At 45.0% G+C, this 23,656-nt stretch overlaps 1 protein-coding gene across 1 annotated transcript in view; it reads right to left on the bottom strand.

Moving 5' to 3' along the window:
* Nucleotides 1-23,656, bottom strand: part of PIEZO2 (piezo type mechanosensitive ion channel component 2) — a 252,170-nt gene that overhangs the window by 105,156 nt on the left and 123,358 nt on the right. Inside the window, exon 5 of the mRNA XM_055559293.1 lies at nucleotides 10,730-10,892. Coding sequence (XP_055415268.1) covers nucleotides 10,730-10,892 — 163 coding nt within the window. The remainder of the gene's footprint in view (nucleotides 1-10,729; nucleotides 10,893-23,656) is intronic.

Raw genomic sequence — 23,656 nt, forward strand, 5'->3', positions numbered from 1 at the left:
CAGCCCACCAGGCTCCCCCGTCCCTGGGATTCTCCAGGCAAGAACACTGGAGTGGGGTGCCATCGCCTTCTCTACCCCACTACTAACTACTAGTTTGTTCTCTACATGTGTATGTCTGCTTCTTTTTTGTTTCATTCACTAGCTTGTTGTATTTTTTATAGCTCACATATAAGTGATATCAAACAGTACTTATCTTTCTCTGACTTATTTCACTGAGCATAATGCCCTTCAAGTTCATCCATGTTGCTGCAAATGGTATTATTTCATTTTGTGGCTGAGTAATACTCCATTGTGTGTGTGTGTATATATATGTATATATATATCAATCACATCTTCTTTATCCATTCTTCTGTAGATGAACGTTTAGGTTGCTTCTGTGTCTTGGTTGTCATAAATAGTGCTTCTGTGAACACTGTGGTATCTATTTCTTTTCCAATTAGGGTCTTTGTTTTTTTTCATATATATATTTATATATACATATATATATTTCTTGATATGCTTAATTCAGAATTACATAATATTCACTGCTGGTGTCTGAGCTTCCACCTCACTGGAGGAAGATGGGTATAGGAGGCTGGTGCACAGCTCAGTAAGTGCTGAGTGACCTGAGGGCTCAGACCTGCTATTTGCCTAGGTGGGTACAGGCCACTTGGGATTTACATTGGCTGTTAATGAAGCCAAGGCTACAGGATGCACTCCCACCCCTGTGCATGCATACACACACACACACACACACACATACACACACACACACACAAAGACACACATGCACACCATACATAAATACACACAATACACACACACGAGGATGTAATCCCAGGCTATTCAAGTCCATATACCCAAATTGGGTTTTGCATTATACTGTATTTCATCATAGCACATTTGTACTTTTTCCAGAAGGAAGAAGAATGTCTCAGGCTTATGCGTGAAGATTTTTCAATCTGCTCAGAGCCCAGTGTGCCTCAATGTCACTAGTAAGAGACACAAATAAGTCAGGAACTAAACACCTCACAGTGACACTTGCTATTCCAAGAATTAAAACAGAGTGATGTGACTGAGGGAGTCAGGGCAGCTATTTTAGATTCTGAGTTCAGGGAGAGCCTCTCTGAGGAGGTGACATTTAAGCTGAGCTCTGAATGTCACAGAGCCACCAGCCATGGGGAAATTCTAGCCAGAGCCTTCCAGACAGCAGGAAGGGGTGGCCGAGCCTACATAGCACATCCCCAGACCCACTTCTTCTTCCACCTGCTCTTCCTCCTCACTGTCAGCTGATGCCCCTGCATCCCACGTCATAGAGACATGGGGGCTGAGCTCCAGTCAGTGCCAACACCAGCAGCCCCACCTGTGCACAGGTGCTCGGCCCCCACCTGGGATGATGGGAGAGCTACAGAGCTGGGGTACCAGGAGGAAAGCCCACCCCCCCAGCCCTGTATCACCCACAGAGGGAGTTTCAAAGCAAAACTCTCCGAGGTGGCTGGACTCAGAGCAGGACTTGTCCGATGCTTCACTTCTCTTGAACCCAAGCTAAGAGCACTCCACCCAGTGAGGGGGACAACGGGATCTCTTTCCCAGAGCAACTCCAGCAGCTGCAGTAGGGGAAGAGCAAGGGGGTCCTGCAGCCAGGAGGCTGTGCTGGTGGAAGAGGGGATGGGGAGTGGAGCTGAAGGGGGTTCACGTCTTGGACGAGCATCTCGTAAGTCCAGTCAGCAGACCCCAGTTGGTAAATTTCACATGGTAGGGGGAGGGATGAAGGAAAATCAGAGGGAGTTCTTGTCTTTGTGGATGAGATCAGGATGACCAGTCATGGAGCAAGTTGGGAAGCCAGTTCTAAGGTGGAGGTATCACGGGGACAGCTAGTGAGGAACCTGGAGTGTGGACAGAGGTGAGAATTGGAGAGGTCTACTTGAAGGTCACTGTCAAAGTGGGTTCTGATGAGGTGACCTGGGGAGAACACAAAGCTGCCTACCTGTTGGAGTTGCCACACCTGGGACCAGTCTCTCTCTCCAACTTTATCCTCATCTCTTGGCCCAGAAACATCACACACAGGGAACCATGCAGAGAACCTGGAATCCACAGGCTCTCTGCCTTGGTATGCGCTGTCCCCACACTGGGAAGGCCCTTCCCCAGCGTCCGAGGCTCCGGCTCCCAGGCCAGCTTTCTTTCAACTTCTCCATCTCCCAAAGCTGAGATGCTGTGGGGACTGATCCAGGGATGCTGTTGCTATGACACCCACATCACCACACACATGTGCATTTGTTGCTTAATACTACTTGTACAGCAGGTGGGCAACATCCTAAAAATGCTTCTAGAGGAAGAAAATTAGTCCAAAATCTTCAGTCTCTGTACTTGACCAAGGAGACAGAGAGAGGGAACACAGCTAGGGTTGCCTGGGTCACAGTCAGAAACACACTCCTAACTTTCACAATAAATGACTTATTGCTCAATTACGGAATCGCTACGGATGTAGATTAAATCAGATAGAAATCTCCAGTCAAGAACCTTCTCGAGTTTAGATGAATGCATTTCCCCAACCTCTCCTGGGCGGGACAGGGACCCTGTGATTTTTATAAACAGACCAGTGTACTTGAGGTTTTTCAGCATTTTTGTACCGGAATCCCTGGGGCTTTCAGTTGAAAATACTTTCTAAACCTGCCAAACTGAGAGGGAGCCAAAAGTGAGCCCCACCATCCCAGCTGGGGCCAGAAGTGCCATTAGTCACGTCAGGCTGGTCTTCTCCCCGAAATGATCCATCTGGAGCAGCATAAACACCAACACCCTGGAAGCCCCTCAGCTCACTCACCAGCAAGCAGGCTGGGCTGCTGGAGCTGAAATATGTCCCAACATTGGAACTCAACTGGATCCTGGCCTTGGAGCTAAGAAGGAGTGCATGCTAAGTCATTTTAGTCCTGTCTGACTCTTTGCGACCCCATGGGGTGTAGCCCGCCAGACTCCTTTGTCCATGGGATTTTCCAGGCAAGAATACTGGAGTGGGTTGCCACGCTCTCCTCCAGGGGATCTTCACGACCCAAGGATTGAACTCCCATTTCCTACCATCTCCTGCATTGGCAGGTAGGTTCTTTACCATTAGCACCACCTGGGAAGGGATTCCCTGGTGGTTCATCTGGTAAAGAATCCACCTGCAATGCAGGAGACCTGGGTTCCATCCCTGGGTTGGGGAAGATCTCCTAGAGAAGGGAATGGCAACCCACTCCAGTATTCTTGCCTGGAGAAGCATGCTTAAACTTTGTCTTTCAGTTTCTTCATAAGAAGGAGTAGCTGTAAATAAAGATTTATTTTTCTAGTTCCTGAGCTATCTTAGAAATGAAAGATAAAGAAAACCTTTATAATTTAAAAAGCCTAATAAAATATTACATATCAGCATTGTCCAGGTTGAAGTCTATAGCTTATGTAAAGAAATGTAAGTGCTTTGACTCATCTTTAAAAGTCCCTGACTTCAAAATGTGCCAGATGTACTCAGGCAGCATCTCATGTCACGTGAGGACACTCCAAGTGCTATGGAGTCAACTGGGTGTGAGGTCATGGTGCCCTGAGCCTGGACCCAAGCCTCCATGCCTCATCCCATCACCACATCCAGCCCTGCAGCCTCGTCCCCAGCAGTCAAGCATTAGCAGTTACTCCCACTCAGTTCTGGACCAGGAAGACACCACCAATTACTTCTAGTAGAACCCAGACATTCATTTTCCCTTATCCCCAAGCACTAAATGAGTCTACTTGTCTTGGACTAAATCCAAGGCTCACCTGGGGCTCTTTAAGAGGCCAGATTACCAGGCTCCACCTCACAGTTCCTGAATCAGGAATCCCAGAAGCAAGTCCCAGGAACTTGTCTGATTAAAGGACTGCATGAGATGATGTGGAAGCAGCCAGATTAGAATCCACACTCTTCCTGATACCTGTGACCATGGACAAACTCATCCTACATGGAAGCCTTGTGTTTGAGTTGGATGTGAGGCAGACTCCCTTGACTGGAAAACACTGAGGTGATTTATCTAATGGAATTTTTTTCTGATTTCAGACAAACTTTAGATGTTAGCCCAGCGCTCCTCAGACCATGGACTCCATCCTCCTCTTCCTTGTGTCTTAAACCATGCTCGAAAAGATGCTTTGATGGGAGAGCATCAGAGGCACAGATAATGAGCCAGCAGATCCAGAAGCAAAGGGAGCACTTTCCTAAAATGTTGCAAGTTATTTACTCATTGTTTATTATTGAAAGTTAATAATTAATCTTCATGGAGTGGAGTCATCGAAACAGAAGAGTCCATGGAAGGAAGAGGCAAGTGCTGTGACTCATCACCATCGTCCACCATCCTCCACAGTGTCCCCATGGACACAGTGCCCAGAGAGCTCCGGAGCCATGCTGGCAGGGGTCACGTGCATCACGTAAGCCTATCGTGACAACATGGTGCAGACGAAGCCAAGATTTTTTTCTGTTACTAAGCTTGTTTTAGGAAGATTACTTTTCCAAATGAATAAGCACAGTTAAATTGTTCCCTGTTCCATTTGGAAGCGTGAGTACAGAGATGTATGCTTTCAGCCACTTCCTACAGAGCAATACAAGTTCAATAAAGGAGGTTAAGACAGACCAAGTTAGCAGGCAGCAACCCGCTAGGCTATCCAGGACCACAGGCCTGGGGAGCTTTAATAAAACAATCCTGGTACCACTAAACATTCGCCTGCCTCCCAGAATTCTGACTGAACATATCTGGGATGCAGTCTGTACCTGGACCCTTACAAACTCCTAGGTCAAGGTCAGTTCAAGGTGGTGAGGAAGGAAGAGCCTGAACCCACCTCCTCCCATGAACATGACAAATATGTTCATGGGAGGACATAAGAACAAACATGCAGTTACACATGGGTCGATTTTCCCTGGAAAGGACCTGAGAACTAGCTGAATATCTGGTCCACAGCAGAGGACAGGAAGGGCCACACCTAGGCAGGTAGGGAAGGCACAAGGTTGAACTTGCCCCAAGAGAGGTGAAATGCCCAGAGTGTGACACCTGCTGAGACTGTGTGTGAGGGACAGTCATTCGCAAATCCAAAGAGGTGTACTGGAGGGTGGGGGAAGGGAGACACTGCCCAGAGACTGAGGCACCGTTATGCTCCCACCTAAGTCAAGTCATTCTCTCCCTGTCTTCCCAAAGCAAGGGAGCAAGTCCGGCCCCCACACCCTCTGGCTGAGCCCAGCAGGAGCATACACAGTGCATATGGGGACATGCCCTGGTGGCCAGTAGGACTGGAGACCCTGAGCCCCACGGGACAGTAACAACCAGAGACAGCGCTCGTATCAGGCCACCACCCCCAGGCACCGCAGGCCAGCAGACAAACACAGCCTCAAGCTTCTTGTGAAAAAGATCCGTCTGTGGAACCTAGAGCCTCAGGTTTCCCTCACACATGGAGGTAAAGGAGGGGCCCCTGGGAAAGTGAGCCATGAGATATCATCCTCGAACCCCCGAGGCCTTGCTGCTGCTCAGCCAGACTCCAGAAGGAGCTTATGTAACCCTCAAGACTCCCAATTTCTGCAATTGCTGCCCAGAGGACACCTCCAGACTCTACATCTGTAGAGCAGCCAGGATTATAATCGCAGCTCTGGGACTGAATGTGTCTCCATGCTTTAGAAGCTGCTGCTGTCTGAAGCCCTGGCTTCAACCTGAGTGATGAAGGAGAGTCTCTACCCCATCAAGCACTGACAGGTCCCAACATGCCCAACAACAGGGCTGCTTCAGGGATAAATTAGGTATATCAGTTCAGTTCAGTTCAGTCGCTCAGTTGTGTCCAACTCTGCGACCCCATGAATCACAGCACACCAGGCCTCCTTGCCCATCACCAGCTCCTGGAGTTCACTCAAACTCATGTCCATTGAGTTGGTGATGCCATCCAGCCATCTCATCCTCTGTCATCCCCTTCTCTTCCTGCCCCCAATCCCTCCCAGCATCAGGGTATTTTCCAATGAGTCAACTCCTTGCATAAGGTGGCCAAAGTACTGGAGTTTCAGCTTCAGCATCAGTCCTTCCAATGAACACCCAGGACTGATCTCTTTTAGGATGGACTGGTTGCATCTCCTTGCAATCCAAGGGACTCTCAAGAGTCTTCTCCAACACCACAGTTCAAAAGCATCAATTCTTTGGGGCTCAGTTTTCTTCACAGTCCAACTCTCACATCCATACATGACCACTGGAAAAACCATAGCCTTGACTAGACGGACCTTTGTTGGCAAAGTAATGTCTCTGCTTTTCAAGATGCTATCTAGGTTGGTCATAACTTTCTTTCCAAGGAGTAAGCGTCTTTTAATTTCATGGCTGCAATCACCATCTGCAGTGATTTTGGAGCCCCCAAAAATAAAGTCTGACACTGTTTCCACTGTTTCCCCATCTATTTCCCATGAAGTGATGGAGCCAGATGCCACGATCTTCGTTTTCTGAATGTTGAGCTTTAAGCCAACTTTTTCACACTCCTCTTTCACTTTCATCAAGAGGCTTTTGAGTTCCTCTTCACTTTCTGCCATAAGGGTGGTGTCATCTGCATATCTGAGGTTATTGCTATTTCTCCTGGAAATCTTGATTCCAGCGTGTGCTTCTTCCAGCCCAGTGTTTCTCATGATGTACTCTGCATGTAAGTTAAATACGCAGGGTGACAATATGCAGCCTTGACGTACTCCTTTTCCTATTGGGAACCAGTCTGTTGTTCCATGTCCATTCTAAGTGTTGCTTCCTGACCTGCATATAGGTTTCTCAAGACTGACACCAAAATATTCTTTATATCATTCATATTGGATTTGTTAGACCATATAGAAGAAGCCACTTGCAGCAGACTAAGTCAAGACTAAAATTCCTATTTGAATAAACATTTATCATAAATTTGGTTTCATATTAAACTACTCTTTGTTTAAAAAAAATAATAAAGCCTGAAATCTCATTAAATAGCAAGAAAGAGCTGGAAGTACATAAATATGCAGATACTATCAACTTGGTGAAATTACTGATGTCATTAGTGTTTTATTGCACAGATAACCTTTCTACACAATTTAACTCTCATAACACAACTCATTTTTTTTTAAAGACGTAAGAATCTGAATCTTTCAGTTATGATTTGTCAATATGCTTCTGAATTAAAAGGAACAAATAAACAAGACCACAAGTATGTCAGTTGGCAAAGAATCTTTCATGGCACTTGGGGAGTTGGTCCTTGACCAAGGTTTGCTTTCTATAAAATTCAAGAACAGGACAAAGCCTCCTCCCCAACTCCATGCCCACTGGGTTTTTTTTTGGGAGAATCCTTGGATTTCTGATGCCCTTTAAAACAATGAACTTAAGCCTCATTATCATGTCCATGGAGATTTGGGAAGAGTCCTGAGCATTCTCCAGGGATTACTTACTACTCTGAAACAAAGCTGGATTTGAGAAGCAATTCTCCCAGGCACCAGAGGGTTGACTAATCTGCCATTTCTCCACTGAGATAAATGAGAGAAGAAGCAACGCCAGCAAACACTGTCCTTTCAAAGGATCCTCAAAAACCAAGCAATCTAGAACACAATCGCCAAGATTTACGAGTCGCAGGAAGTACGCTAGGGACTTCAAAATAAAATAAATTCTCCTGCTTATTTTGGCCGTGTATTTATATTCTTTTCAGACTCCAGCCAGATGGTTCCCCAGTAAGAAAAATTTCCTCCTGGATTCATCTCTGGACAGTCACTCTAGCCTGCTCCCCTGGGCCACCTGGGGCTGGAATGTACTGAGACTATGGAAACTAATATCTAATTTAGGCACAAACAAATTTAACCTAGAGGGAACTCAACTTTATAGTAATGATATTTAGCATTTTCAATATTAAGGGTTTTTTCTGGTGAGTGAGACAGTGAAGAATCTGCCTGTAATGCAAGAGACCTGGGTTCAATATCTGGGTTGGGAAGATACCCTGGAGGAAGGCATGGCAACCCACTCCAGTATTCCTGCCTGGAGAATTCCATGGACAGAGGAGCCTGGTGGGCTACAGTACATGGAGTCACAAAGAGTTGGATATGACTGAGTGACTAACGCTTTCACACTTGCACTTTCCAAGCTCCCCAAAAATAATGCTTAGAGAATCTATCCCTTTTTATCATTAAATAATGTAATCAATTAGGATTAGAACGGCAGATGGTGATTGCAGCCATGAAATTAAAAGATGCTTACTCCTTGGAAGGAAAGTTATGACCAACTTAGAAAGCATATTAAAAAGCAGAGATTACTTTGCCAACAAAGGTCCGTCTAGTCAAGGCTATGGTTTTCCCAGTGGTCATGTATGGATGTGAGAGTTGGACTATGAAGAAAGCTGAGCACCAAAGAATTGATGCTTTTGAACTGTGGTGCTGGAGAAGACTCTTGAGAGTCCCTTGGACTGCAAGGAGATCCAACCAGTCCATTCTAAAGGAGATCAGTCCCGGGTGTTCACTGGAAGGACTGATGCTGAAGCTGAAACTCCAATACTTTGGCCACCTTATGCAAAGAGTTGACTCATTGGAAAAGACCCTGATGCTGGGAGGGATTGGGGGCAGGAGGAGAAGGGGATGACAGAGGATGAGATGGCTGGATGGCATCACTGACTCGATGCACATGAGTTTGGCTGAACTCTAGAAGTTGGTGATGGACAGGGAGGCCTGGCATGCTGCAGTTCATGGGGTGGCAAAGAGTAGGACACAACTGAGTGACTGAACTGAACTGAATGTAATCAATAATATATAGGGTGCAGATATTTAAACAAATTTCACATGGGAGAGAGGTATCATGAGCCCATCCTGGAGAACAGAGGGGAATCAGGAAGGAAACATGATTTTAGTATCGGTCAGTGACATCGTGTCTCTTCTTCACCAGATGGGTGACCTTGACCTAACATCCCTTATCTTTAGTTTTCAGTGCAGGTTTTCCTAGTTTTATGGCAAAACAGTGTTTGAACTGGAGACAGAAGTTCTTTCTGTAGGAAGCTTTGTAATTCAGTCATGGTTGTCCTTCACCGATGACAAGGAAGGAAGTCCTTTACTGAGTGAGTTGGCCTCAAACACACCCTCCAACTTATCTTTCTCTCATTTTAAGAGGCTTTAAATTTTACATTTTTGCAATTGTTCTACTTCCTTTCAAACTGGAGAAGAACAAAGGGAGGCAAGCACGTGGCCCTTTATTAAGTCTTCAGGACAATCTCCACTTTGCGGAAGAAGAAAGAGGATAAACAATTTTCCCAACATCACACAGCTTCCAAGTCTGACTTCAGAGTCCACTCAGTTCACAGTAACTATCCCTTACCCTCCATCTACAATATGAGGAGAACTGAAAACAAATCTTGCCTTATCAAAAATAATAAGGAAAAGTCCTAAGTCCGGAGAGCTTGAGTTAATGGATTTATTTTCACTGAATCTGGAAAAAACAGGGTGATTGTTTAAGCCAGATGATTTTTCAAAACTGTAAATACTAGAAAAGAAATTTCAAATATAAAAGCAGAGGTTAAAATTTTAAATTCTGTCTTAGCCAGAAGAAAAAGCACCTTCATAGTTCTATTTCTAGGACACTGACATGTGTTGTACAGTTTGTGAACTTGAATGCAAGAGATAGGTAGTTATGACCTTGCTGTAATGATTTTTAACACCATGTACCCTTTTTAACATTTACCTTAAAAACAGCAGAATATGGATATGCCACAGGATTGTGTATTTTTTACTCACAAGGATTTTAGGCAATAACATCATTTCTAATCTGCAGAGGTTTATGGAATCATATTCATTCTTTCTTCATTGTTGTATTCTAATAAATATCAAGGGAAAATGTTGTTCATTTGTGAAGCACACACATTATTTGCCATAACTGAAAACTTTCTTTCTTTGATGTCATCATGGTTACCATTCTCAATATAAGTAATTTCAACTAACTTCAGTTTTATAGGTTTAATTTCTTGTCAAAGCTTATGAATGAAACATTTAGTACTTACAAGTGTCTTGGGTCAAATGTCCAAATACAGTCTTTTAAGGATTTTTTTCCCTGTAAATTTTATCTTTCAATTACCAGATCAATTACTTTTTAAGTCACTGTCACCTAGACTCACATGGCAAAGTGCAGTTATTAGAACAAACTGTCAGTGACGGAGCGACAGCTGTCTCCCGCTTCCATTCACCACGTAGTGAAATCTGACGTGTCCCCTGATCAGCTAAAAATTCACAAACGTTTAACTCATTCTTACACTCTTCCAAATGCATGTATTTTTTTCTCTGGAGTACTTTAAAAAATACCTCGATGGAAGCATGCAGATTTAACCACTGACTCAGGATGGCATGGTGCACAGACTGGAAGCTTCCATCAAGGTAGAATTAATTTTTTTTTTTCTCTGACAACTTCCAGGTGTTTCTTCTCTAAGAATGTTGCAGTAACTAAGTATCTAGGGCACGGGCCATGACACAAACTTGAAAGGTTTCCAGTGTGAGTTAAGGGCGGATGGTAATGAAGAGACACCGACCGGGTCAGGCCCAGGCCCTTAGGGTTAATGCATCTCACAGGGCAGCCCTCACGTCCCCGGACTTGTTTCCACGTGGCCGAGTGCAGGTGAGAATGCACATGCGTGAGGACCACCCGAGGTGTACAAAGCAACCACCCAGCATAGGAGGGCACGAAGCTCTGTGCATATCTCACTTTTCATGTCACAACCTACAAGGCCCCAGAAATCAGACCAGGAAGAGGCCCAGACTCAGACTTACCGACTCTTCATTCTCAAACTCCGGGTTACACTGCGCGGCCTCTTCGGCCATTGGCTTCTGAACAATGTTCCTACAGACCAGCCAGATGGTCAGGCTGGCGATGAACATGCCCACGTCAGGCACAAACACTCGGATCCCATTGCCAGCATCGGCTCCCTTTAAGCTATGGAGGGAAAAACAGGGAGGAGGAAATTCAATTGTTTTGACGTTGCAATGGTTAAACCATCACAGTATGTTTGAATCTTCTTAAGACTTAAAGAATGCTCAGTTTCTGCCTGGAAGGTATCAGAAAGCTTTTCTCTGACTCCAGCCTTACATAATCTACTAAGACTCAGGAAGCTTTCAGGGAGTTTCAGGAATAGCATGAAGAACCCGAAACCAACTCTCACTCCTAAAATGTACTGATGAACTAAACTGTTATTAAATAAGCCACGTGTCCAGGACAGAGACAGGGGTTTGCAACCTGGTAGGAGCAGTTAAAGACTGGATGTACATGAGCAGCCCTGGAAGTAAATCCAAGTTTAGAGGGAAAACATAGGAAACATTCAAGCCATCCTTGAACAGGTGCCCTTCATTACTTTGAATGCTGAGTCGATTTTGTTTTCCATCCTGTTCCAAGAAAAGGCAGGTCCTTAACACAGAGCTCAGAAGATTTGGTCCCAGTGTCTGCAGGACCTGGTGGCTGTGTTTCACTGGGACCTTCCCCTCGTCCTGTGCTCCCCTCTGTCTTGAAGAGATAACACTGTTCATCTTTATTGCACAGGACTCAAATGAAAGTGACCCAGTGTGTATCAGAGCTAAAACTTGTTTAGTTTGGAAAAGCAGCAGAAGATAGGAAATTATCTCATGTGAAGATACGTATTTTTCAAATACACTTTATGTGATGAAATATATAGTCATCATTTACATTGGATATATGACGTATTTGGGTTAAAACATAATAAATAGCAAGACCTCTATCACCTAGAAATAATCATGTTGACATTTTAGTGAATTAAAAAATCATATGATATTGCTTCTATGTGGAATCTAAAAAAATGACATGAACTATTTACAGAACAGAAATGGACTCACAGACAAAGAAAACAAACTTCTGGTTACCCAAGGAGAAAGGTGAGGGGGGAGGGGTAAATTAGGAATTTGGGATGAACATATACACAGCACTGTATATAACAATAAGACCTACTGTACAGCACAGGGAACTCTACTCAATAGTTTGGAAACCATAAGAAACTACTATCCATGCAATCTTTGAGTTAACAAAACTAGGCTTATACTTTATCTATTGTTTTTGAAAATAATTTGTTCATTTAACACATCACTCACATCTTCACAACTCACTGAAGATTTTGAAACCTTTACCACACTCACAGGCAGATAGTAGTTACTTAACTAGTCCACTACTGTTGCACATTTAGAATATTACCATTTATTTGGTACCATAATATGAATGTAAGTCAAGTCTTAAGTAAAGAGTCTCCTAATCCAGGGTCTTCTAGGAAAAATTCCTCAGACCAGTCTGACTGGCTTTTTATAAAAATGGTCTGGAAAAGGACCTCCCCATTAGAAGCCTGGGTTTTATACACAACTCTAAGTGAGAAATAGATTTAAGGGCCTAGATCTGATAGATAAGAGTGCCTGATGAACTATGGACTGAGGTTCGTGACATTGTACAGGAGACAGGGATCAAGACCATCCCCATGGAAAAGAAATGCAAAAAAGCAAAATGGCTGTCTGGGGAGGCCTTACAAATAGCTGTGAAAAGAAGAGAAGTGAAAAGCAAAGGAGAAAAGGAAAGATATGAGCATCTGAATGCAGAGTTCCAAAGAATAGCAAGGAGAGATAAGAAAGTCTTCCTCAGTGATCAGTGCAAAGAAATAGAGGAAAACAACAGAATGGGAAAGACTAGAGATCTCTTCAAGAAAATTAGAGATACCAAGGGAACATTTCATGCAAAGATGGGCCTGATAAAGGACAGAAATGGTATGGACCTAACAGAAGCAGAAGATATTAAGAAGAGGTGGCAAGAATACACAGAAGAACTGTACAAAAAAGATCTTCATGACCCAGATAATCACAATGGTGTGATCACTCACCTAGAGCCAGACATCCTGGAATGTGAAGTCAAGTGGGCCTTAGAAAGCATCACTACGAACAAAGCTAGTGGAGGTGATGGAATTCCAGTTGAGCTATTTCAAATCCTGAAAGATGATGCTGTGAAAGTGCTGCATTCAATATGCCAACAAATTTGGAAAACTCAGCAGTGGCCACAGGACTGGAAAAGGTCAGTTTTCATTCCAATCCCAAAGAAAGACAATGCCAAAGAATGCTCAAACTACCACACAATTGCACTCATCTCACACGCTAGTTAAGTCATGCTCAAAATTCTCCAAGCCAGGCTTTAGCAATACATGAACCGTGAATTTCCAGATGTTCAAGCTGGTTTTAGAAAAGGCAGAGGAACCAGATATCAAATTGCTAACATCCGCTGGATCATGGAAAAAGCAAGAGAGTTCCAGAAAAACATCTATTTCTGCTTTATTGACTATGCCAAAGCCTTTGACTCTGTGGATCACAACAAATTGTGGAACATTCTTCAAGAGATGGGAATACCAGACCACCTGACCTGCCTCTGAGAAACCTATATGCAGGTCAGGAAGCAACAGTTAGAATGGACATGGAACAACAGACTGGTTCCCAATAGGAAAAGGAGTACATCAAGGCTGCATATTGTCACCCCGCTTATTTAACTTACATGCAGAGTACATCATGAGAAACGCTGGGCTGGAAGAGGCACAAGCTGGAATCAAGATTGCCGGGAGAAATAGCAATAACCTCAGATATGCAGATGACACCACCCTTATGGCAGAAAGTGAAGAGGAACTCAAAAGCCTCTTGATGAAAGTGAAAGAGGAGAGTGAAAAAGTTGGCTTAAAGCTCAACATTCAGAAAACGAAGATCGTGGCATCTGGTCCCATCACTTCATGGGAAATAGATGGTAAAACAGTGGAAACAGTGTCAGACTTTACTTTTTGGGGCTCCAAAATCACTGCAGATGATGACTGCAGCCATGAAATTAAAAGACGCTTACTCCTTGGAAGAAAAGTTATGACCAACCTAGATAGCATATTCAAAAGCAGAGACATTACTTTGTCAACAAGGTCCGTCTAGTCGAGGCTATGGTTTTTCCAGTGGTCATGTATGGATGTAAGAGTTGGACTGTGAAGAAAGCTGAGCCCCGAAGAATTGATGCTTTTGAACTGTGGTGTTGGAGAAGACTCTTGAGAGTCCCTTGGACTGCAAGGAGATCCAAGCAGTCCATTCTAAAGGAGGTCAGCTCTGGGTGTTCTTTGGAAGGAATGATGCTAAAGCTGAAACTCCAGTACTTTGGCCACCTCATGCGAAGAGTTGACTCATTGGAAAAGACCCTGATGCTGGGAGGGATTGGGGGCAGGAGGAAAAGGGGATGACAGAGGATGAGATGGCTGGATGGCATCACCGACTCGATGGACATGAGTTTGAGTGAACTCCGGGAGTTGGTGATGGACAGGGAGGCCTGGCATGCTGCGATTCACGGGGTTGCAAAGAGTCGGACACGACTGAGAGACTGAACTGAACTGACTGAACTGAAACTTCTATGAAGAGAGAAACATGGATGTGATGAGACATCCCTTTACCTCCATAAATAAAACACACATGGTTGTGTGAAAGGTTTTAAAAAATAGCAAATTCCTTGCATTTGGGCTAAGAGTAAGAGAAATCAAATAGGAAAACTTCATCCAAACGTATAATACTGTAAACACTTCATCCAGATTTTATAATTACTTATAAAATTTATAATCCAAATCTATAATAAGTAAATCTGATGATTGATTTCATCATAAGAAAACCATAGAGGTTTTGCCTACTTTGCAAGTACACCTAACATGATCAGACAGAGCAGAGGAGGATTCACATCATCAGAACGGGAATTCAGAGATCAAGGAGAGAAGCCAGGAAATGAAGGCCAGGCTGGGCGGGGAAGTATTTCCTGGATGGGGCTGAGGTCGGGGGAGCCAGCAGTCCCTCCTGAGTGGATTTGGGGGATAAATTACTGCAGCTCTTTTGCCGAAAACGAATTGATCATGACATTTTATGAGAAGCACAAACCAAGCCGACTGGCGGGAAAGAGTTCTCTGAGGAACATACCCAGAGTCCCACCCGGCACAGTGGACCCAGGAGCCACTGTGCCTGCCTGCCCCACTCCCGCCGCCCCCAACCTGCACTCTGTACATGGCTCTCAATTTGCAAACAGTGGCTTCGAGTCAACAGCCTCAGCTTTGAGCTCTTAGGTCCCCAAGGAGACACTCGATCACCCACAAACATGAAGAGAGTAAATGAACCCCAACTGCAAAGCAATTACTCCCCAGCCATGACAGAACGCAGCTCCCAGAAACAAGACTGGGCTGTGGTCCAGCTCAGAGTGGAATCCATCAGCCATGGAGGTGCCAACCTGTTAGCTGGTGCTGTCACCCGAGCTCACAAAGCAGCACATTCAGAGCACTGCCAGCCCACGGGCTCCAGGAACCTCCAGAAGATGACGGTGTGGGCCGCGGACAATGACCAGGTCAGAGTCCACTTGATACCTCCCATGGGGACCATATTATCACTACAGTCTCTATCTTCACTGTCTAGACCAGAGTCAACTGAAGCACATTCATGAGAGAGCTAGTCCTCAGAAATACTGGGAATTAAAGCAAAACATGACCAAAGAAAAGGAAAAAAAACCTGCCTCTGGTCAAATAAGTGTTAGAAAATCATGACGGTTATTATTATAGTAAAGGACTTGAGAAGTTCTGTAGAAAAACAGTAAATTGGAGTTTGTGTAAACCTCTGGGCTTCCCAGGTGGCTCAGTGGGTAAAGAACCCACTAGCAATGCAGGAGACATGGGAATCATGGGTTCAATCCCGGAGTCAGGAAGGTCCCCTGGAGAAAGGTACAGCAACCCACTCCAGTATTCTTGCCTGGAGAATCCCATGGACAGAGGAGCCTGGTGGACTACAGTCCATATGGTCGCAAAAGAGTTGGACACAACTGAAGCAACTGAGCTTGCGTGCAAATCTCTGCTTCCCAAATTTATCTGAGCTCAAACCATTTCTTAACGTTTTATCTAAAACTGACTACATTCTGCTGACCTACTGCTCATGGCACAGGTTTTAGAAAATGCTGAGCTTGGAGTCTCCTCAGTGGTCTAGATTTTTTATCACAATGAATGGATACTTTGGAAACTGTACTTAGATGTAACTAATACTCATATATTTGGTTTTGAATAAGCCCCTAATAACTACAGTGCCAGCAACACCTGATTTTTTTCCCTCATCCCCTCTCCCAGCTGTCCACCCCATCTCCCAAGTGTCCACCCCCTCTCCCAAATGTCCACTTGCTCTTGGGACAGACTGGAAGAGACCAGAAAGTGCACAACAACTCACAAAGCCGCTCATTCAGTCCCAGCACGTGCCCAAGACCATCTGCAGACACCCATCTTCCTATGAGATGTCTCTACCCAGTGCCTGACCATATCTCCACACGTCTCCTTTCACCACCTCCTCTTCTGAATGACTGACACTTTGCCTCGGGGTGTCCCCTCTGCCAACCAGGCCAAGTTAAACTTTTAGAAGCACAGTTTGGACTTGCTCACTGCACAAGGGATGAGAAGGCCCATATTCCCAAGCTCACCTACAGGGCCTCTGTATTGCAGACGTGTGTGTCTTGTCTCTTGCTAAGACTTCCTTGGACCTCAAATTCCAGCCGTGCTGGCTGCACATCCAAGGACAGGCAAGTGTTTGTCCCTCTGAGTCAGAGCACGGTCTTCTCCCTCGGACCACAAAGCCCTCCTCACACACACTTCCACGTCATCCTCATCAGTCAAGACTCCCCTCCTTCATCTCCACCGCAAAGCCCACCATCTGTTTCCTTTAGACCCCGAACACTTTATGTTGCTCACTTATTTGTGAATCTCTATATCCAAGAGGACTATATATATATATGTATATATTATATTTGTATGTGTGTATATGTGTGTGTACATGTGGTACAGTGTGTGCTCTGAATACAGGCTGGCAGAATTAATGCGATCTCCAAATATTTACTCTTTCTTTCCTATGATAATAGTTTGTGCAAAGTCCTGCTGAAGAATTAGATCAGGTGTCTGCCACAAGTATCTCCATAATTCAGTTCAGGGAAGATAAAGTACAAAGGGCAGGATAGTCACTAGTGTCTGTGGAGCGTCTGAGGACCGGAGGTTGATGAGTAACAATCTCAGTTCTTTGGATGTGAGTTAATGGTCACAAGTGGAAACTATAAACCATTAAAAATATATATGCACTTTTTGCATACACCAGAGAAAACATTTCAAGAACAAGAACTATTAATTGTAGCCAATGAACATGAAATGGCTTGATTTGGTCAGATTTTTTATTTATTCCAAAAATATTTATTCTGCCTCTATTGAGTGCCAGGCCCTCTCCCTGAGCACTGAGTGTTGGTTATGAAAGTGTGTCTTAAACACAGAGATAAATCAGGAAGAGGTGTTGCGGCCGGGTCCTCCTTGCTGGACTCAGACTCTGGTGAAGCATCTGCAAAACCAGAAGGGCTGAAGGGTTTGGAGCAAAGGACTCTCCACCATCACCAAGGAACTGAGCCCAGAAGAAAGTCACAATCTGGTCGCAGGAAGTGGGGCTGGGAGGTGGCCTTTCCATGGTGAGGGTGAGGTACGGACATGAGGTACGGACATGAGGTATGGACGTGACAGGTCACCCTGGACCCACGTGGGGTTTGTGCCTGAGAGAGGTCTTGGCTGGAGGGGCAGAGTGAGAGATTTCTTCTCATGTAGGTTGGCTAAAGTCCATGGAGTAAGTCAGATGGTCCAGGGACTGCACAGAGTATAAATATTTATGGAAGGCTCTGTAAATGAATTGTCGGTGTTCATTTCAGAGCATTTAATAACAATTAAAATGTTTTAATAGTGTAATTAATTAATTTATTTTTGGTTGCACTGGGTCTTTGTTGCTGCACGGGTTTTCTCTACTTGCAGAGATCGGGGGCTAGTCTCTAGTTGTGGTGGCCGGGCTTCTCAATGCCATGGCTTCTCTTGTTGCAGAGCACAGGCTCTAGGGTGAGTGGGCTTCAGTAGTTTTGGCTCCCAGGCTCTAGAGCACAGGTTCAGTAGTTGTGGTGCACAGGCTTAGTTGCTTTGCAGCATGTGGGATCTTCCCAGATCAGGGATTGAAACCATGTCTCCACTGGTAGAATTGGCAGATGGATTCTTATCCACTGAGCCATCAGGGAAGCCCAACAAATTAAATTTTATAAAAGTAAATCCTGTGTTTGAAATCAGGCTGACCAGGTTATATGAAGAAGCCCTGTTCTAATATATTAAGGAGATTGATGTATACATTTCCCCATAAAATGTTATCCTATATCGCATGACTTTCCGGGCTCAGCTCAATTACATTTTCCGTATAGAAAAGCACAAGCTAAACAACTTAAAACCTCATTTCTCTTCAACAGGCAGACACTTCCTCTCCAAACCGGTTACAGTCACATGATCCTATTTGTGCAGGGTGATTATTCCTCTTGAAAGGGAGTCTAGGAAGCTGGAAGCTGGGAAAAAAATTCTTTATCCATCAGGAGAGAAAATGTAGCCATAAAACACTGTGAATCAGTAAGTTAGTGCAAGTGTACATGCAACCTAGATCTACACCAATAAACATGGATGCATCTCACAAACACAATATTGAGGAAAAAAAAAAAAAGAAGTAGCAAGCATACAGAATATTGATCACTTACGGACTCACCCATAAAGAACTCCATGAAAGCAACAAACATGTTTCTGGACAGAGAGAGGGACACAGTCACCTGTGTTGCAGCACCTAGGTTCTTAACTTTGAAAGCTGGTTGGCATGCACAAAAGTGTATTTTTAATATTTCATATTATTTTTTAAAATCAGAAGTGTCATACTGCTCAGAATTCCTCATGTAGAACATATCATGAAAACACAAAGTCGATTACCTGCCTGGGAAAGAAAATGACCAACTGCTGCAGTCTCAGCCATGATTATATTTGGTCAAACTCAATTACCATCCTCCCATCTAAGTCCGGGGAAGCAGTGAGGTTGGGGCGGATGTTCACGGGCAACCCACTTTGCTTTTGTAAGTCTCAGTTTCCCACCAACAAAATGACTTCTCAGGGTCTTCCCAACTGTCAGGTTTCATTTTGACTCAGAAAATTCCAAATAAAGACACAGGGAAATTGAGAAGGGACCGGGAAAGAGGAAGGGTGTTGGAACTCCAGGTATGGCTGAAAGAAGAAGAGTGTTGGAATTTCAGGTAGGGCTGAAAAGCAGACTTAGGAACAAACACAAATGCTGTTACCTTCAGAAGCTGGAAAAGTACAACCCCATTCATGCCACTCCTTTGGAAGCCAGCCCTTTGGTTCAGAGTTGGTAGGAAGGTCAACTTCAATTGAATTCCAATAAAACAATTAGAATGCAAATGAGCATTATTTAGATGAATATGAACTACTGAGATGGTTGTACCTGGTCTTCTGGTAGCCTCTGGAGCCCAGGCACTGATGCTTGGTCACCATCCCACAGCAGGGGAGCTGCACAGGGACAGGGATGCCCCAGGCACCCTCCCTGAGTCTCATCGGGGCCCCACTTCAGCACCAATGCAGACTGGTTCACCTCCTCTTTCTCCGGGACCCCTCATTTCCCCAGCAGTGTCAATGGTTGTGCACAGTCTAGCTCCTGAAATACAACCTTTGTCTCACACTCCCTCCACCAGCCCACCCCATGGTGATCCTCTGATTGGTTTGCACGGCCCTGTGAACAATCGAAACACAGGAGGTAAGTAGAATCTAGTCTAGTCTCTCTGGAGCTGGGTGATTCACTCCAGGAGTTTGAAGGACACCGTCTCAGGGTTCCTTCTGCTTGACCTGAACTGCAAAGATTTTGAGTCAAACCTGCACGTGCATTTCTGTGGTAAAGCAGGCCTCATGTGTCACTGTGACAGACACATAAACATGGGCCCAGGCACAGCGAGGCGGGCATGGACCTCCAGTCTCCCTCTTGGCTAAGCACCACCCGCAGCTCGTGGCTCTCTCAGCTGCAGCCATGACTAACCAGTTTGTAATCAAATAAATGCAGTGGCACCAGCCAGCATTTTCTTTTTCATGAACACAGCAAAGGAAGAGAGGAGTACACTACATGCAGTAAGAAGAGCTGTTGCTTTGGAAACTGGATGTATTTGCATTGTATTGGGTCGTGGCATAAAGTGTACCGGTGTAGTCACAATGAAAAAAAAAGCTTCAGACTGACTCTCTAGCACAACTCAGTTCCATCAAACAGATAGGGGGCAGTTGTGCCGAAGACAGATGGAGAAAAAACAGATCCTTCCTCCAAATCTCTTGGAGCTGAATGTATTACAAAGTTCATACTTTTCCAGATCTCGGGAAGGTGCCTCACCAGACCATGTAACCGTGGCAGGAGGCTCGAGGGCAGTGTCCCCTCCTCCAGCACACACACCTCATCCCTTCACACTCAGTGCAATGCTCTCCCCCTGGCTCCCAGGTCAGTTCAGGTCAGGTTTTTGCCACCGAGAAATCAGACTAAAATACCAAGTGTTGAGAGCATACTAGAATTTGAGATTGCAGGTGAAGGTTGAAGATTCATACTCCAGCACATCATAACAAACTAGAAACACTAAGCTCTGAAACAAACCAAAATTGCTCAGGAATAAAATGTTAATCAAACAAATGCAAAAAACTCTGAATTTTCACCTGTCCAAAGATGCACTCTATGCTCAGTAAATCCAAGAAATGAAAATAAAAATTTGTGAAGCAAAAATTATAGTGTCTTGGCCCACACTGTGAACAGAATCACCAAAGCATCTTTCTACATACACTTCTCCGTGCAGCTAAAATGTGATTGAGTTTTCAAGGTTTTTTCAGAAAGCACTTTGAGTAATTTAGGGTTCACTAACTAAAGAGGCTGAAGGCAGAGGACATAATCAAGGGACATATCACATAAATTTGTCCACACAAAGATCTGTAGGCAAAGGTTTACAGCAGCTTCATTCACAATCACCAATAGCTGAAAACAGGCCAAACACCTACCAGCTGCTCCCTGGATAATTTGCGGTGATCTATACAACGCAATATAATTTGCAATGAAAGTAAGGATGCTTTCAACTTCTATGGTTGAACCTAAGAAGTATTATGTTAAGTGAAAGAAGCCAGATATGAAAACCACAAACTATGAGTCCATTCACATGACAACCTGGAAAAGGTGAAACCAGAGAAAGAGAACTCTGATCAGTGATTGCTTGGAGCTGGGGGAGGTAAGGGATTGATGACAAAGGGGCAGAAGGAGACTTTCCGGAATGGTGAAGATATTATAAATCTTGAAATGGAGGTGATGACATGGCTGCCTAGGTTGTCAAAGTCATAGAATGAGACACCTAAAAAGGGGAGAATTTCCCCGGCTGTAAATTACACCCCAATAAACCTGATGAGGGAGGCACTGGAGAAACGCAGAGTGCGTGGCAAGGGTAACTTGAGAGGAAACCCCAAATCTGAGACAATGTAATCGATGGATAAAGCTTTGGTATATGCACAGAATGGAATATTACTTAGGCATAAAAGGGAATGAATCTGAGTCAGTTCTACTGAGGTAGATGAACTTAGAGCCTATTATAGAGTGAAGTAAGTCAGAAAGAGAAAAACAGATATCATGTATCAGCGCTTATATATGGAATCTAGAAAGATGGTACTGATGAACCTATCTGCAGGGAAGCAGTAGAGACACAGACATAGAGAACAGACTGATGGGAACACTGGGGGATGGAGAGGGTGGGAAAAAATTGAGAGAGTTGCACTAAAACATATATACACCACCATATGTAAAACAGATAGCCAAAGGGAATTTGCTGTATAGCACAGGGAGCTCAACCCAGCGCTCTGTGACACTCTGGATGGGTGGGATGGGGTGGGAGGTGGGAGGGAGGGGACATATGTATATCTATGGCTGATTCTTGTTGATATATGGCAGAAACCATCACAATATTGTAAAGCAATTATCCTCCAATTAGAAACAAATAATTGAAAAATAAATAAATGGCAGGAAAACCTAATAAATACTTGATACAAATGTCCTGTATAAACCATCTGCATCTATAAATATGTAACTGTTGAAAATGTACTGAATGCAGAGAGGGTCCCAGGAAGGAAGGTGGTCCCCAAGGTCCCTGAATCTCTCTCCTCAGTATTTCCATGGAGCTGCTCCTTGGCCATTTCTCCCAGGGGACTTCCCCACGCAAACAATTTATGGCAGGGATAAAATTAACCACGTGGGTGTGGAGGAGACGGTTTCTTCTGCAAATCCCTGTGCTTGAAATTCTGGGAAATTATGTTTTAACAGTTCAAGGCCTATTACAAAATCGCTGATTTATGAGATTGGAGCTAGGTTATTGGGAGACTTTCTTCTAAACACAGATTCATTATTTTTATAAATAAGCATATAAAATAAACACTTCTAGAGTGAGCAGTGGCCACTGAGGTTTGCATGCCTGCAAATCTGAACAGTGCACGTTTCTGTCCTGTTCTCGGGAGGTGGAAGAGATTAAGAGCCCCAAGGATGCTCAGGAAGTTCCTGCTTCCTCGGGTCCTTGGGTCCCCTCTCAGGACCCTCCCTGTGCAAACACTGACCCCCAGAATCCACCACCACGAAAGCAGCTGCCCACACTGGGTCCATACGCTCTGGCCCCTGATGCTGATGAACACAAGGCTGTCCCTGTTAACCTTGAGCACTGGGGAGTCCACTGAGAGTGGGTCAGCAGTTCAGGATAGGGTGTTTCTTACCCATCTTTTCCACTCTCTCCACGCCCGCCCTCCACCCAGGTCTACATGTATAAATGCTCCTTTCCTGACTTACATGAGAAATCATCATTTTTTTACAGTAAATTTTTATAGTGGCACTGAATGTTTCCATAAGGGCTGGAATGAAGTTCTCATCCTCCCAGGACAGCTAAACGAGCCCTTCAGCGAAGTGCCTGCAATGCTCTGGGCCCTGCCCGGCCTGGGAGCTTCCTCCAGCACATGGCATGTTCGGTCCCATGTGTTTGGGTTCCACAATCCAGGCCCCTCCTTACCGACAGGAAATTGCCTGAAGGAGAGCTGAGTCTGGCCTGAGCGCCCACCTGGTTCCTCCTCCCCTACCCGGGCCTCAGCCAGCTATTGTTTGTCCAGAGAGAGTGTGTGTCCAGAAACCTGGGGCTCCCCTGGCTTGTCCAGCAGAGAACACCCGGACCTGGTGGGGCAGCTCCATCCTACTACAGAGCCCCCATGGAACCGGGCTGGGTGGTACTGTGCTGGCCTGAGTGGGACTGCGGACGTGGGGCCTGACTCAGGCGGTCAGAGTAGGAAGCACCCCTGGGACCCCATGGTGGGGGCAGCACTTCCTCAGACCCCGTGCCTGGCAAGAGAGGGAGTGGGCTTTGTTTCTGTTTGTCTGCTTTGGTTTTATTTTTTTCCCTAAAAGTCACTTGGGCAACGTGTGGATAAGGACACGCAGCCCTCCAGGGGTGCAGGGGGGCAGTGAGGGGACAGACACCGACCACTAAGCCCCTCAGCCCAGGGACCCCACCGTCAGTGAAGAGTCAACCAGAACAGCATCTCTGCCATCTTCCTTTGGACCTTATGCTCCTCTTTCTGGAATGTGCTGGAGTCTACCGCTCTCAGGGTAAAACCAGTGCTGCACTCAGATGCCCGAGGACTGGGCCCCGCTGCCCCACAGCACAGCGCACGTCCATCAGCGTCCCAGCGGGAGACACCAGCACGTCCGCAGAAACACGCTCACTCCAGGATGAAAGCAGTGACCTGCCTGGATTCC

The sequence above is a fragment of the Bubalus kerabau genome, chromosome 21 (assembly GCF_029407905.1).
Source record: "Bubalus kerabau isolate K-KA32 ecotype Philippines breed swamp buffalo chromosome 21, PCC_UOA_SB_1v2, whole genome shotgun sequence".
Lineage (NCBI taxonomy): Eukaryota > Metazoa > Chordata > Mammalia > Artiodactyla > Bovidae > Bubalus > Bubalus kerabau.